The sequence below is a fragment of the Cupressus sempervirens genome, chromosome 10 (assembly GCF_028749045.1).
Source record: "Cupressus sempervirens isolate cs-2001-9-10 chromosome 10, ASM2874904v1, whole genome shotgun sequence".
NCBI lineage: Eukaryota > Viridiplantae > Streptophyta > Pinopsida > Cupressales > Cupressaceae > Cupressus > Cupressus sempervirens.
Genome location: NC_143127.1, coordinates 629811763 through 629829318, shown reverse-complemented (window position 1 = coordinate 629829318; position 17556 = coordinate 629811763). Strand labels below are relative to the sequence as shown.

General features: G+C 36.1%; 1 protein-coding gene across 21 annotated transcripts in view; it reads left to right on the top strand.

Annotated features, from left to right (window-relative positions):
- The window catches only part of LOC149535417 (cell division cycle 20.2, cofactor of APC complex-like), a 94097-nt gene that overhangs the window by 9712 nt on the left and 66829 nt on the right, over positions 1-17556 (top strand). For 6 of the 21 annotated variants that reach the window (XM_089803056.1, XM_089803055.1, XM_089803041.1 and 3 more), the window contains exons 3-5: positions 1444-1713; positions 1809-2387; positions 2480-5895. In XM_089803056.1, coding sequence (XP_089659182.1) covers positions 1444-1713; positions 1809-2387; positions 2480-2626 — 996 coding nt within the window. In that variant the 3' untranslated portion in view covers positions 2627-5895. The remainder of the gene's footprint in view (positions 1-1443; positions 1714-1808; positions 2388-2479; positions 5896-17556) is intronic. The other 15 variants (XM_089803059.1, XM_089803045.1, XM_089803058.1 and 12 more) reach the window with 13 other exon arrangements.

The following is a 17556-nucleotide window of genomic DNA, read 5'->3' as shown; positions in this document are numbered from 1 at the left end:
AGCTCAGCACATTTTGGAGTAAGATTGTGCTAGTTTTAGCCATTCTGTGGCCACTTCTCTGGTGTTAGATGTCACAACCTAAAGAGTTCATCTACTAAAGTAGTCATCATCAAAGTACTTACATTCTTGTGTGTAGGCAAGGTTTGGTTTGAGTATTCTTATCCATATATTTATTTGCTGCCAGTATGGACTTCTTAAACTTCCATTGCCTTTTTGCGAAACATTTGTGTTCCAAGAAGTCAGATTATGGTTTTGAATTCAACCTGGAATCTGTGAGGTGACTGGGGAGGCCATATTTGGAGGTAGATGCTTGGACAAGAAGATAGGCTTTGAAGAGCCTACTTTAGCTGAGCACATATTTCGAGTAAGATTAGGCTAGTTTTGGCTATTGTTGGGCCATTTCTCTGATGTTTAGATATCAAAGCCTGAAGACTTAACTAGTATGATGGCAAGGTTTGGTTTGAGCATTCTTATCTATATATTTATTTTTCTACAAATTGTACTTTTCATTTCATAGTTAAATATGTAATACTGTAAGTTTACATTCACTGTCATTTGTTAAAGATAAGTGAAAACAAACTTGAGCCCAGGAAACAAGATATTTGATGAGAGAAAAATGAGAGACAGAAATATGGCTTACTTGATGAGTGCGGAAAGAGGTAGAAATGCGCCTTGCTTTTGTTTTGCGTTTTTAAAGTTGTAACTTCCAAGTCAATGTAAAGTTTAAGGATGCCAGTTTTGTTTTCATTAAACGATGTGATTTCTGATTTTTTTGGTGGGTTTTTCCAAGTTCACAAGTGTTCACCCTGGATACTATTTGGGCTCATTGAGGTGAATAAGTAGAGATGGACTTTGTAGTGAGTGAGGAATGAGAGGTAGAAATGTAGTTTTGCTTTTGTTTTATGTGTTTCTAGTTTTTTGATTTTTCTCAGAAAATATATTTTACTTGTTTATTTTCTTTTCTCTTACTGCCATGAATTTTACCAGGTTCACCACAGTCCACCTAGGGTAATGCCTCCACAAGTAAACGTTTGAAGCCTGGAGTTCTTTCTGGGAGTAGATTTTGGCTTTTGTAATTAGCTTGCACATTCATCTAGAGTGTTAGGTTTTCACAGAAAATATTTTATAACATCCTTCTCATGGGTGGGCTGAATTTTTTCTTTTGTTTGCTTCTCTATTGGTAAAAACTAAGTCTTTCTGTACAGAAGATATTGTCATGAAGAACTTATTGTTAAGGATTTCTTGATTTCTGAAATTTGAATGACTACTCCAGTCTCTGCAAGGCTATTTTTGAATTGCTTGCATAATATTTTATGTGTAGGAGATCAGCCCTTTCATCAACTAGCTAAATAACTGTTTGGCTTCTTGATATTGGCATTGCTTTAATAACCAGTTTCTTGATTTTGGGATTGCTTTATTTAACTGCTATCTGGTTGTTTGTAGTCTGCAGAGAGAACATTAGATGCTCCTGATCTTGTAGATGATTACTATTTGAACCTGCTGGATTGGAGCATGAGCAATGTTTTGTCAATCGCCCTTGCAAATACAGTTTACTTATGGGATGCGAATCAGAGTACTACTTCTGAGCTGTTGACTGTTGATGATGATGTTGGTCCAATCACGAGTGTTAATTGGGCAAATGATGGTAGACATATTGCTGTTGGATTGACCAACTCTGTTGTACAACTATGGGATTCTTCAAGTAATAGACAGGTGAATGGATCTAAGGAGACACTAATTGGTGTATTTTCTAGACTGTATTGAATACAACTTCACTGATTATCTTTTTTTTTAATAAAATTGTGCAGCTAAGAGCCTTAACAGGTCATACTGCCCGTGTAGGTTCTCTGTCCTGGAATGGTCACATTCTTACAACTGGTTCTCTGGATGGTTTAATAAATAATCATGATGTCCGCATCCGTAATTCAATTGTTCAAACATTCAGAGGCCATGAGCAGGAGGTTTGTGGATTGAAATGGTCTCTATCTGGCCGACAACTTGCAAGTGGAGGGAATGACAACTTACTTCATATATGGGACAGCAGCATGTCGTCCTCTAATGCTGCAACTCAGTACCTTTATAGGCTAGATGAGCACCGTGCTGCTGTTAAAGCCTTGGCATGGTGTCCCTTCCAAAGCAATCTATTGGCATCTGGTGGAGGTAGTGCAGACAGGTGTATTAAGTTCTGGAACACTCATACAGGAGCATGCCTGAATACAATTGATACCAACTCTCAAGTCTGTGCATTGTTATGGAACAAGCATGAGCGCGAGCTACTCAGTTCCCATGGGTTTAGCCAAAACCAATTAACATTGTGGAAATACCCTTCAATGGTGAAAATTGCAGAGCTTACAGGGCATACTTCGAGAGTGCTGCATCTCGCTGAGGTAGGGTTATTGATATGTGTATGCTTTACTATTGGGTGCAAGATTAATTTGAATATTTAAATGTGAAACATATTTCTACAATTTGTTTTCAGAGTCCAGATGGGTATACAGTTGCATCAGCTGCTGGAGATGAGACACTAAGGTTTTGGCAGGTGTTTGGAACTCCTGATAACTTAAAGCGGACAAAGAGCAAAGATTCATCTACTGTATTCAACAAATATATTACCCACATTCGCTAAGAAGCAGCTACACCAGATGGAGTATGGAGGAGGTTTCCACACTAGGGGATGTTAGGTTCTTCTATTGTGTTTTATGTAATTCTGCCAAATTTTTAAAATGATGATATTCTGCACCGCATACATAAATAGGTATGTATTCCATATCACATGCCTTTGTCAGGTTAAATTATCTGGTTGATCCTCCAATGAGTAATGCATGTCTTTTTTATTATAATCATCTTTCCATAGTTACAGATTCTAGTTCTCTTGTAATTAATAAACATACTGAACTTTGTAACAAAATCTACTTGATGATTTAGTCTATGGTGTCTGAAGAAGCTTCTGTGGGTCCTTATAAGATTATGTAATCTGAGGCATAGGGGAAGCATCATGAACCCAGACAGAGTGTTTCAAGGTCATTTTCAGCCATCACAAGCTTGAGAGTGATCTTCTTCATTGAGTGGGAGGTTTTCTATTTTTACAGCCACTACAAACTTGAGAGTAAGGTATAGTAAAGTTTACACAGTGAAGAAGCTTCTGTGGGTGCTTATATGATTATACAATCTTAGGCATAAGGGAAGCATCTTGAACCTGGACAGAGTGTGTAAAGATCATTTTCAGCCATCACAAGATTGAGAGTGATCTTCTTCATTGAGTTGGGAGGTTGTCTATTTTTACAGCCAATACAAACTTGAGAGTGAGGTAAAGTAAAGTTTACACAGTGAAGAAGAGGCAGAACAAATAACATTTATCACAGCCAATATGAAAACATGAAACATATTCCTACATTCTGTTTTCAGAGTCCAGATGGCTGTACTATTTGCATCAGCTGCTGGAGATGAGACAACAGTTTTGGCAGGTGTTTAGAACTCCTGATAACTTAAAGAGGACAAAGAACAAAGATTCATCTACAGCATTCAACAAATATATTACTCACATTCGCTATAAAGCTGGTACACCAGATGGAGTATGGAGGAGGTTTCCACGCTAGGTGATGTTAGGTTCTTTTATTATGATCTATGTAATTCTGCCAAATTTTTAAAATAATGATATTCTGCACCAGAGACATAAGTAGGCATGTATTCCATGTCACATTGCCTTGTCAGGTTAAATTATTTGATTGATCCTCCATCGAGTAATCCATGCCTATTTTTATGCTAATGTTCTTTCCGCAGTTACGGATTCTAGTTTTCTTATAATAAATAAACATACTGAATTTTGTAACAAAACCTATCTTGACGATTTCTGCTATGGTGTCTGAAGAAGCTTCTGTGGGTGGTTATATGATATTGTAATCTTAGGTTTAGGGGAAGCATCTTGAACCCAGATAGAGTGTGTAAAGGTCATTTTCAGCCATCACAAGATTGAGAGTGATCTTCTTCATTGAGTGAGAGCTTGTCTATTTTTACAGCTAATACGAACTTGAGAGAGATAAAGTTAAGTTTACACAGTGAAGAAGAGGCAGAGCAAATACCATTTACTACAGCTAATATGAGTTTGATGAAGAAGAACAAGGAGAAGGCCATTTTGTTCTCAGTGAATAGGAGCGTTCTATGAAGACCAATAGTTTGTCAGCCGAAAGGTTTAATGTATCCCCTATGAGTGTGAATAAATTTTTATTTTTTCTGTGTGTATGTAAGCAAGATTTCCAATGCTGTTTCTTCCTGTCGTTGTTATCAAATGTTCATGAAATTTGAATATAATTTAAGCACATTTTTTTCCTTTCTTATGAGAGTTTGATGTAATTATAATTGTTAATAATGTATTGTTTGGACAAAATCTTAAATTCAATTTGTTTCATCGTATACTTTTTTCAAAATGGCTGCAATAAATGGCCATATTCATGCTATTTCCAAAGGTCAATGATCTGTTGCAATTGGCAAATTGTCATTAGTTTCTCTTCCTACAGATAATATAATGAAAATTTACATTTTGAATGTCAATTGGTTAAGAATATAATGACCAGGATTGAAGGAATATTATGTTTTTTGTGGAAAGAATGAAAAGCTAAGCCACTATTATACAGGATTTTGCATACTGTAAAGATTTGAGGCAAGGCAGGTTAGTGTAAACCCACATGAACTGTAATGTATCCGACTGGATAATTTTAGAGAGAATCTTATCTGTGTTTCCCTTTTACCTGAAATGTGGCTGCCAGATGGATGTCCATAAAGCATTTGAGACAAATGACTGAATTAAATGTTCACAGATGGAATGCAATATTGACTGGTTATTCTTCAATAAGGAGCATGTAGAGGTTGGGAGGTATTTGGTGAAATGCAGCAGGAACTGGCCTTCTTTTGAAATTGTTCTCAAAGTTTCTCAGTTCAGCAGATGTGGAACAGTTGCATGACCTTGTTTTTAGAGTTCTCAAAGTGTTCTCAAAGCATGTGTGGTTACAGAAGAACTTGAACAGTTGTATAGCTTTCCTGTAAGAACATGAATTGCACTAGACGTGAATGTGGCATGTATTCTTATGGATGGCTTATGTATGCCAAATATTTGATGAAATGCCTGAAAGACATTTAATGTCTGGATAACCGTTGTTATAGGATATGTCGAAACTGAAGATGGAGAAATCCTTGAAAGTTTTCAATGAGATGTGTATGGTAAACCATTTCTTATGCGCATTCTCAAACAATCCCTATTTTCAGTCATTTTACAATTGCGATCAAGTTCCCATTTCTCATTTCTGGTGGTAGAGTTAAAAGATGACTTTATTAAGTCTTTCACCTATTAGTTTTTTCATTATGTTCCAAGTCCAAGGCTCAATTTATATATCATCTGGTTTTCTTTTCTTCTTTGTCTTAAGTCAATATTAGTTATTTGTGCAGCAGCTGTTTCTTATTGAAATGTTTCTAAGTTTTAATAGGGATTTTTTATAACAGGGTAGAATATTGAAATATGGAAGGGATCTAACAGCAGCTGTCGCTATGGCAGATGAAGCTCGGTTTATGGACCTGGCAGATCAATATAAACTAGTGTGTTAAGCACATGCTTCACACAGATCGGGCATGGACTAAAATTACTCTTAGTAATTAAATGCTTGTTGTTTACTATTTTAATATCATAGAATGTCAGGATTATTTTATTTGGGTTATCAACTCAGGGAATATGCTTTTCAGTTATTGATTCTTTGATGCATTGTGGATTTAACTCTTTGTGGCAGATTTTCTATAATGAATTTTAAGACATTAAATCATATGTTTGGAAGGTGGAAATGGCTGAGAAGATGGCTATACACTTTACAAAGGATGGTGAGCAGCACAATATCTTATGCAATGCATGTGGTACGTAATAGTTGTAAAATTTCAATAAATATATCTCGTGCTGGTTGCATGACTAATAGTGTAGTCTCTGATATGAAAAGGAATTGATTTGGAAAGTTGAATTTGGATAATATAGGATGTTGGAGTTATAGTTGTTTCCTTGATTTTGATTGCTAATATTCTTGGATATTGGAGTTATAGTTGTTTCCTTGATTTGGAAAGTTGAATTTGGATAATATAGGATATTGAGAGTTATTCCACATAAGGTTCCCTTAGGTGAGCTCTAAAGAAGTTCTTAGCAATAGATTTGTCACTTTAGAAATTGTGTAGTTTGGCCCAATGGAATGCACTTGACAAACTTCTTCCCAATAGTTGGATAGGTCCTTGGTATACCACCTTCCTCTGTGCTTAGAGGGGCAGCTCCCTCATATGATATAATTTGATTTTTGGATTTAGAAAGAGAGAAAAAGAAAGGTTTACTGCAATGTTCTTGCTAACTGAATGTACAAACGTTTAACAAGAACTCAAACCAAGAACAATTTAAATTCCATTAGAATACCAATGAACGACGCATATAGGCATCAAATGAAGTAACTATGATTTTCTATATCACAGGCACGTTTTCATGATACCAAGAAAAGTGTACTTGATCACATAAACCAGGTTTTTAATGACTATTTTTTTTCACAAAAGAGGAACCTTGATATTCTCATACGATGAATACAACAGATAATATTTGAAGATCCAAAGTTATATTGAAAATACTTTCAAATTTACTTTGTTTTCAATAGATGAAGTGATATTACTTCAATGATGAAGTTGTCCTCTCAATTCATAAAGTTTCAAAATGTCCCTTTACAAAAATGTTCCCTTATATAGACTTGAGGTCGAGGTAACTACCTCTTATGAGGTTAATAATTACCTCATGAATACATATTTCTGGTGAGGTTAATTAACTTTGTTAAAATTAACTTATATAAGGAAAACACTAAAAGACATGCCTGAAAGCCATAAAATATACAAAATCTCTAAGATCTCTAGCTGGTGAAGTCTATCGATTAGACCGACTGATTTGTTCTTGAAATCATTGTAAGCATCAAGGATTGCCACCATGGATTCATAATTAGGAATGAACACATTCTCCATCATGAGCTTGGTTGTGAAATATTTTTCTTGGATCTCTTCTATTTCTTGTTGATATGCTGAAATGTTACAATCTTCAAGAGTGACAAAGACTACACTGAGCTTCTCCATAGTTTCAACATCTGACACTCGATTTTTTGTCTCTGAATGAATCTTGACACTGAAGGAATATAGAAGAAACTGACAATCAATGTGTTGAAGATCACGACAATCAATATGTTGAAGATCATTCATTGCCACTCCACCTATAATAATTGAGATTGCCTCTTCCAAGACTTTCATCCTTGTCTGTTCACATACTAGTATTAGCTTTTCAAATTTTGTAATTCCTTTGTTGATGTTCATTACTCTCCAATAAATACTTTAACTCCACATGTGCACCTGATTCTCATTTTGATCCGCAATAACTTTTTCAAAGATCAAAGTACTTGAATCTATTTTCAATATCCTCTTTAACTCATCTATTACTCCTTGCCATACAACTCTTTGTTCCTTGGTTGTCTAAAGTTCTTTGGACATCTCTTGCTCTTGTACTATGATTTTCCCATACAATTCCTTTGCCCTTGTTATGAATCTCGAAGCATCTTCTATCATTCTATTTATTCATGCTTCTATCATCATGGTGTAGGAATTGTGTTTGTTTACATTTTCTATCACAGCCTGATCAAGAATACCTTATGGACCTGTTAGAGCTGGGGAAGTTGTTGTCTAGACTTTAGAAGAATCGCCGACTGAGTTAATATAAGACATTAACATTTGAACTTGCTCCTTGAGTTGTTCCTTTGATCTCTTTTCTCTCTTAGCACCTTTTAATATTTGTGTTGCAGACAACACAAAATTTTGAAAATCTACTTTGATAGTTGAACATATCAAGATCTACTTTGCTCAAAGTGAAATCGGACTCTGTTGCTTCTTCTATGTTTTCCTGTATTAGGGGCCTTGCTATTTCCACACATCAATTGCCTAATGTCTCATCAAGAAGTAACCTAGACATTTCTTTAGTTTTCTTCACTTTGGGTTCTTTTTGAAGCATGCTAGAAATCACATTAAATGTGGGTGAGACCATCTCGACCAACCTTTTCTACTTTTGTAAACTCTTTTCCAACCATGATGATGTAGGAACTTGAGATGTTATGTTTGTCAATAAATTGATGACCTGTCATCACTATCAAATCTTCTGCGCTGGACAATTGATCATCCACCAGTGTGATGTCGATTAGTGACATCTTTGAAGGGATAAAATCACAAGGAGAGACTATAGTTGAAGGTGAAGGATCAATTGAGATAGATTGTTCATTATTTCCAAGAAGTTATTGAGTGTTTTCCCTTGGTTTGTTTTGGCAACTTTATCTTTCGGTTTTGACCTATTTTTCCTAACTGCAAATTCAACTGTACATGCCTTGGTTAAATCAATTGGCTGATTTGTATCCTCACCATCACCATTATTACTTGAGTTTGCTTGTTGCGATTTCTTATTAGGCACTGCTTCATATGCCATACGAGACAATTCCCCTTTATTGTTGCTTTTTCGTGCAGGGTTGCTTCCTTCACATTGAGGTTTGGCTGCCATTTTTTCTATCCTTTTCTTCTTTACCCATTCCCCTGTTCTTTGAATGACATAGGCTGTCCTCTCCTACAAAATTTTCAACTCTGGAATGGACTAGTCAATAGTTGGAAGTTCTAACGCCTGAATCTTCTCATAGTAGAAAGGATCTATCAATGAACATTCATCATCTTCTATATTTGTCACATTGATATCTATTTTAAAATCTATCAGCTATCGTACAATAAGCCTCAACTAATCCCTTCTCCTAACTTCAAAATCATCTTTATAGTCTTCTAGATCTGGAAAGTGATTGAGGCCAGCATTTAGCTTTAGTTCCTTGATTGCGTAACCTTCGCTATCATAGGGAAATCACATAGTGTAGGGATGCAAATTGATTTTAGCAATAAACCTTTCTATATTTCTTGCATCTGCTGTCACATTTGCTAGTGTGTCACATCTATAATGTCTGATGCCAATAGGAAAAGGGATATTATTATCCACTCTCTAGTTCTTACAAAGCTTGTTAATTTGACTGATTCGCCTGCACATTTCAAGCAGCACTAGTTTGTCATTGACAAACCTAGGTAGCATGAGGGGGAATCCATCATAAGCTACCAACCGAATATGGGTGAACATTGGGAATTGTATAAAATAACTTCCATACTTTTGAATTCCTATTGTCGCTTTGGATGATATTCTAAGCCCTATTTCCTTGAAGTTCTTGCACTGTCAACATTGTGAGTGCATCATTCACCCTTCTAGAATGATGGAGGTTGTTCACATATTGCAACTGAGGTAATTATAAATGAGAGCTGCATCATTAGAGATACCCAGTTTGTTAAGTTTGGGTCAACTTTGCATACTTGCTATGACATACAAGAGATAGGAAGTCATGTTGAAACAATTATTAGATTCAAGATCCAAGAGTTGATCATGAAGGCTGTCGCTAATCAATTGTGCCCAATCAATGTATTGCTTCCTTTTGCTGACCATATTAATAAGCAAGAACACCCAATCCTTGAACTCATGCGAATCCTTAAGTCCCATTACCCTGCTTAGAAGAATTACCATGTTTGCCACATCCTCTTTTAACAATGACCTATGAATTGACTTTGCTAATTGGGATTTACCTTTTCTTGGTTGTGAAAACCATGATCTGGCAATAGTATTCAAATATTGAGTTTGATTTGCAATGTATTATTCTTTTTCCATTTCTTTATCTACGTCAACGTACTGGTCTTTGATAGGCAATTGGAAAACCACAACAATAGAAACTGGATCTAACCGAATCATCACCTTATCATCTGATGTGACCACCTTTCTTGTGTTTGGATGATAAGCTTACATGCAGTCCAATACCAGTTTAGGGCACTATTTTGAGAAGGGACGACCTTTGACTCGAGCTAATTCGCTACCTAATATCTTTGTGGACAAAACAGTCCTGTCACTGCATTCCAGAGATGACTAAAAGTCCTGTAAGCTGACATTTCCTAGAATGATATCACTAATATTTGGCATAGGGCTTTTCAGAATCGGAGCATAATCAGGCCTTTGGCATTTATACTTCATGATCTATATCTCAATCCTTCTTTAATAACTTTTAATGTATTTTTAAACTTGATGAAAAATTTCGAAAAGCCACTAATGTGCTTTGAACCAATTTAGGATACTTGCAACTGCAAGAGTACTATGTCAAAACATCTTCTTAATGGTCTATGCCTCAACGCTTTCTTAGTCATCACCATTGATATGTGTTCGCTTTGAACCAATTTAGGATACTTGCAATTGTGGGAGTACTATGTCAAAACATCTTAATGGTCTATGCCTCCATGTTTTCATAGTCATCACCATTGATATCTATTCGCTTTGAACCAATTTAGGATACTTGCAATTGCGGGAGTACTATGTCAAAACATCTTCTTAATGGTCTATGCCTCCACGTTTTCATAGTCATCACCATTGATATGTGTTCATCGTTTGTCTCAATGCTTCCACTTTGGCTTGCACAGATGAAGTTTAATGGCTAGTATGGCGGCTTGGAGTTTGTCCACGCTGCTTGTGTAACACATTACATTTGCCACTTTTAGTTGCTTGTGATCTCCCTATGTCATGATGAACGCTCGTGCTTTACCCATCTTCAATGTTGCATATTTTGAAACTTTCTGTTAATCATTTAGCATGTTCCCACCCATTGTTGCAACTCTATTTTTCATGAGGTATTTTGAACCAATTTAGGATACTTGCAACTGCGGGAGTACTATGTCAAAACATCTTCTTAATGGTCTATGCCTCAATGTTTTCTTAGTCATCACCATTGATATGTGTTCGCTTTGAACCAATTTAGGATACTTGCAACTGCGAGAGTTCTGTGTCAAAACATCTTCTTAATGGTCTATGCCTCCATGTTTTCATAGTCATCATCATTGATATCTATTCGCTTTGAACCAATTTAGGATACTTGCAATTGTAGGAGTACTATGTCAAAACATCTTCTTAATGGTCTATGCCTCCACTTTTTCATAGTCATCACTATTGATATGTGTTCATTGTTTGTCTCAATGCTTCCACTTTGGCTTGCACAGATGAAATTTAATGGCTAGTATGGCGGCTTGGAGTTTGTCCACGCTGCTTGTGTAACACATTACATTTGCCACTTTTAGTTGCTTGTGATCTCCCTATGTCATGATGAACGCTCGTGCTTTACCCATCTTTTTCAATGTTGCATATTTTGAAACTTTTTGTTAATCATTTAGCATGTTCCCACCTATTGTCACAACTCTATTTTTCATGAGGTATTTTGTCAAACAAGTGTCACACTATGCCTGTGCACTCTTTCCAAATCATTCCTTGAGATGTTGCTTCTTTGATAGGGAGTCATAGGCTGGGGTTTGGCTATGGGCTTGCCAAATGCATTTAGTAAACAATATTTACATTTCTTCACTTGTTCTCTTGTACTCGCATTGTGAATGTGGACTCCCATGAGACGGTTTGTCTAGGGGCATTCGGTCATGTTGTCAGCTCTTCAGCAGTAAAATGCATTCTCTTGTGGGAATACCTCATTTCATTGAGGCATTTTTACAAACGCTTCATGGGCCATATGTCTCCTTCCACACTTTGCATACATATCTATCATTATCCAACTTGGTTGATATATGTGAGGTGTGCATCGCATTACTTGAATGCGTGTAGATTCTTCTCAAGCATCTTACCTTCATTTGTGGCGCTCCAAACTGCAACTGTGACGGTAAAGTTCCATCCAATGCAATTACTCATTCCCCTATATATTCATCCAAGCATTTTGTTTAACAACACCCCTCCCTCCCACCCCCCCATACATGATTCCATCTTTCAAAATGTTGGTATTTTTGTCAAGTAGGTCGCAAGCCCTTATACACCTGCACATTCCGCTTCCATCATGTCATTGACCCCAATATGGAGCCATGAGATAGAAGGTACAATTCATCTTTACTTGGGAGATCATACGTCTTCAAGGTATACTAGCAAAAGATTCATTTCATTGAGGCATTTTTACAAACGCTTCATGGGCCATATGTCTCCTTCCACACTTTGCAAACATATCTATCATTATCCAACTTGGTTGATATATGTGAGGTGTGCATCACATTACTTGAGTGCGTGTAGAATCTTCTCAAGCACCTTACCTTCATTTGTGGAGCTCCAAATTGCAACTGTGACGGTAAAGTTCCATCCAATGCAATTACAATTGTGGGAAGACCTCATTTCATTGAGGCATTTTTACAAACGCTTCATGGGCCATATGTCTCCTTCCACACTTTGCATACATATCTATCATTATCCAACTTGGTTGATAGATGTGAGGTGTGCATCGCATTACTTGAATGCGTGTAGAATCTTCTCAAGTACCTTACCTTCATTTGTGGCGCTCCAAACTGCAACTGTGACGGTAAAGTTCCATCCAATGCAATTACTCATTCCCCTATATATTCATCCATGCATTTTGTTTAACAACACCCCTCCCTCCCACCCCCCCATACACGATTCCATCTTTCAAAATGTTGGTATTTTTGTCAAGTAGGTCGCAAGCCCTTATACACCTGCACATTCCGCTTCCATCATGTCATTGACCCCAATATGGAGCCATGAGATAGAAGGTACAATTCATCTTTACTTGGGAGATCATACGTCTTCAAGGTATACTAGCAAAAGATTCATTTATTCCTTTCATGTATGCCAAGTCAAGATTAGCAACGTTTCACAAATCCATTCACGTCTTCAAGCCGTGAGATAGAAGGTACAATTCATCTTTACTTGGGAGATCACATGTCTTCAAGGTATACTAGTAAAAGATTCACTTACTCCTTTCGTGTATGCCAAGTCAAGATTAGCAACATTTCACAAATCCATTTCATCTTCAACACTATAGATTATCTAGAGGAATGTGGGTATTGTAATGAGAATAGCTCTCTTCACGGGCCATGTGTCTCCTTCCACACTTTGCATACATATTAAACATTATCCAACTTGTTTGATATATGTGAGGTGTGCATCACATTACTTGAATGTGTGTAGAATATTCCCAAGCACCTTTATTTTTGGCGCTCCATACAATTGTGATGTAGAGTTCCATCCAATGAAATTACTTATTCCCTTATATATTCATCCAAGCATTCCATTTAAAAATCCCACCCCGCATACGCGATTTTATCCTTAATAAATGTTGGTATTTTTGTCAAGCACGTCGTAGGCCATTATGCACTTGTATAGTCCACTTCCATGTCATTGGCCCTAATATGGAGCCATGGGATAGAAGGTACAATTCATCTTTACTTGGGAGATTACATGTCTTCAAGGTATGCTAGCAAATGATGCACTTACTCCTTTTGCGCACGCCAAGTCAAGAATAGCAACGTTTCACAAATCCATTTCATCTTTAGCACTATAGATTATCTGGAGGAATGCATGGGTATTGTAATGAGAAAAGCTCTCTTCACAACACTATAAGGGATTTGCAAATGTGAGCCTTTGTCATATAATCACAATACGAGATGGACACACCCCTTTCCTCATTGCTAGAACACGGTTTCTCCATTTTTTAAAATCTCGTACCATAGCCTCGATAAAAATGATTTCTTTCCTAATCTAGAGATCGGTTTCCAACTATGAGCTCAGACAACGAGGGATCTTAGTAAGACTACGGGTTCTGATTCATACTCTCCAAGATGCTCAATGAGATTGGAACATACATTTGCTTGCATAACTCATAATTATTGAACCAATGAATACATCTTGCGAAACCTCAAGATTTGGATTTGTGTTAGATGATACAAGCTCTTCTGTGTTTCCTGTATCACATTCTTTCCAAGGCTATATTTATACATCTTCCCATCAAAGTTTTACCCATAACCTGTAACCTGCTACCTGTGGCCTAAGAACCTCCAGTAATTCTTAATTGAGTATGAACATTTCATAACTAACTTTTTTCGAGGTCCATTAACCCGTTTCATTTTGTATTTGGTTAATGAGGTTAATATTTTGATTGCAATTACGTGTGGGAACTTTCCCACTTAACCTCTTTCTTTTCAAGAGGTTAGAGAGGTTTAGCTTCTTAGAATAGGTATTTAATTTTTCTCGCTTATTCTCTTTAACCCTTTTAACTCATTTTATATTTTGAGGTTAATTATTTTATTATAGGTGCATATTTTTGGGGCATTCTTTAATCTCCCATAACTTTTCACTCGGGTACCGAATTTCGAAAATATGAAATGTTGGATGAAGTTGGCAACGAACTGGACACACTAAACTCATAAAACTCATAACAATGCCATAAATTTCAATTTTTTAAAAATCAAAGTTCGACACATTTATAAACTCGTTTTGGCTCAAGAAGATGAAATTTTCTCAATTAGGTAGGTAAGGGAACCCAGGCAACATTTTGATACAAAGGAAGACTGAATTTTCTTTCATTCAAATTGCTTGCGGAAGATGCTTCGTGCATATGTTCAAACTCTCAGGTTTCAAGATGGTCTACATTTGTTCTTTCTTTCTAATAGTTGCATTTGGTACCACTAGGTTTGTTTTTGTTTGATTGATGTGATTTTGTATAATTTATCCCACTTGTCTTATAATGTTGGTAATTGGTACTAAAATGGTTGTAGTTGGCTAGTATTGTTGTGAAATAGGACCCCTCCCTTCTTCTCGGTTCCCTTTGTGAAACACGACCTCCCTTCTTCTCGATTTCCTTGTTCTTTTGGGTTTCATTTTTCTTCAGTAGATTTCCCCTTTTTAAATAAGATTTAATAATAAATAATAAAATTTGATTAAATAAATAAAAGAATAGTAAAAAGTTTAATAAATAAATTATGAGATATAATTATAATTGTAATTACAATAAAATATAAATCATTATAATAAGATGGTACATTCCTAGATGCAATTTGAAATTGTATGATTCACCTCCAAATGTCGCTATTTTAGAAGTAGCCAGATTTATGTGTCTTCTCTTTTATGAGACAAAAAGATTAGGGCAAGACAATATAAATTATAAGCTTGGGATAAGGGAGAAAAGATGATGTGAAAACCATTCAACAATTGTCTTCCAAGCTTCTTCCTTTAACAATTTACGATGTGAGAACCATTCAACAATTGTCTTCCAAGCTTCTTCCTTTAACAATTTACGATGTGAGAACCATTCAACAATTGTCTTCCAAGCTTCTTCCTTTAACAATTTACCTTGAACACAAGAGAGAAAAGATGCATTAACCTCACAATATGATAGGAAATAAATAAAATGAAAGAGATCTTAATTGAAAGATTTACCTTGCAACATAAGAGAGAAAAGATGCATTAAACTCACAAAATGATAGGAAATAAACAAATTGAAAGAAATCTTAAAGCTTTAATGAATTGGAATTTCCTTTAGATTCTAGTTTTCAAACTTATCTTCTTCTTGCAACTTGAGATGAATTTTTTCTTGGGCAGAAACTTTGCATGCTCGATGAATTTCTTAGGCAGAAATTTCACATGCTTGAGGATCTTTTTCTTGGATGTAATTTTACATGCTCGAGGATTTTCTTCTTGGGCAGAAATTTCACTTTTTTGAGGATCCTCTTCTTTGGCAGAAGTTTCACATGCTTGCGGATTTTCTTCTTGGGCCAAAATTTCACATTGGATAGGAAAGAATTCTCTTTGGGTGGCGAAATCCCCCTATGAGGACCTTTGAGGATTTCTCCTCACCACCTTTTGCTTTGAGGATTTATCCTCGTGTGACCCAATTTCCTTCCATCTTATTTTGTGTTCAATACTTGTTCAATCCCTCCAAATTATTCATACATCAACTATTTGTCGATTTGGGAGGAAGTGGATCACCTGTTAAGCCCCCATCTATGAGGCAAAAATCAACACCTTAAGAGGATAAAATTCTAGGTAGGGGACAAAATTTCACTTTCAAACATCATAAAGACTCCATTTTGGCTTGTTTGTTCTTTTCAATGCAAGTTTGAGGGGGTTGTACTAATGTTCGGGTTGTACTAATGTTCACTTTGATTTTCTTTACTAGAGGTTTTTTTCACTTAAAATTTCACTTTCAAACATCATCAAAACTCCATATTGGCTTGTTTGTTCTTGTCAATGCAAGTTTGAGGGGTTGTACCAATGCTTACTTTGATTTTGCTATGGCAAAAATTAAGGTTAGGCTTGGATTTTATCCTTGGACAAGGTCATTTTTTCAACACTTTTTAACTCAAAAGGTGGGAGGATTTATACAAATATAACATTTAAGTATAAGTTACATTTATATAAATATTTTCATGATTTTTGAGATAGGTTTTAGCTTCATAGGAGTAATAATAAAGGTTCTAAATTTTGGTGGTTTTAAAAAAATCCCAGACTTAGCCAAATTTCAGGATTCAACACGAACTTGATTTCAGCTCCAGCTCCATGACTAGCTTAGCCTAGATTTTGAACAAATCCCCAACAAACCTAACATGTGAAGAGCAAGTTAATGCGATATAGGCATAGGATGCAAAGAACCTTAGAAAGGGAAAGCAGAAAACTAGCAGCAGATTCTAACTCCACTCAAATGATTTTAGAACATTCATGACAGCCAAAGCATTAATGGATTAGAATGAAAGAACTGTATTTTCCAGAAATAGTGGCCGACACAAATTTTGACCCTGAGGTAAGAGGAACTATATCATTTAGGGATTTGTGCAAAGCAAAGAGACATGAAGCACTAAACAACCAAGTAAGGACTTGAGACACGGTAAATAAAACAACACTTCCAAACTTTGATGGGTTTGATAAAATAACAACCCATATATGCATGCAAAAATTAAATACTTATTTTAGTCTTAACCCAATGATAGAAGAAGATGTAGTGTAGTTTGCTATTTTGCATTTAGAAGGATAGAGCCATGAATGGTGGCACCATGGATTCAACACCTAAGGGCACCAAAATGTAATCTCCTATGAAGAATCCTCACAAAAACTAATCAAAAGGTTTGACATGAAACGACCCAAAAAGATTTTAAAGAACCTACTTAGCTACAACAACAAGGGAGAGGCGGAGTAAATCCTCACAAGGTAGTTAAATGCAAAGATGGGACGCGGTAAATAAAATAACACTTCCAAACTTTGATGGGTCTGATAAAATAACAACCCATGTATATTTGCAAAAGTTAAATACTTATTTTACTCTTAACCCAATGATAGAAGAGGATGTAGTGTAGTTTGCTATTTTACATTTAGAAGGATAGAGCCATGAATGGTGGCACCATGGATTCAATGCCTAAGGGTACCAAAATGTAATCTCCTATGAAGAATCCTCACAAAAACTGATCAAAGGTTTGACACGAAACGCCCAAGATAGTTAATTCAAAGATGGGTAAGGACATGCATTTTCCAATGTATGAGGGAAAGTTTGAAGATGGGTTTGAATATGCATTCCCAATGCCTTGAGAGTGCTTACTTGTAGATTGGTGTCAAGCGCCCTAAAACAAGTAAATCCCCATCCT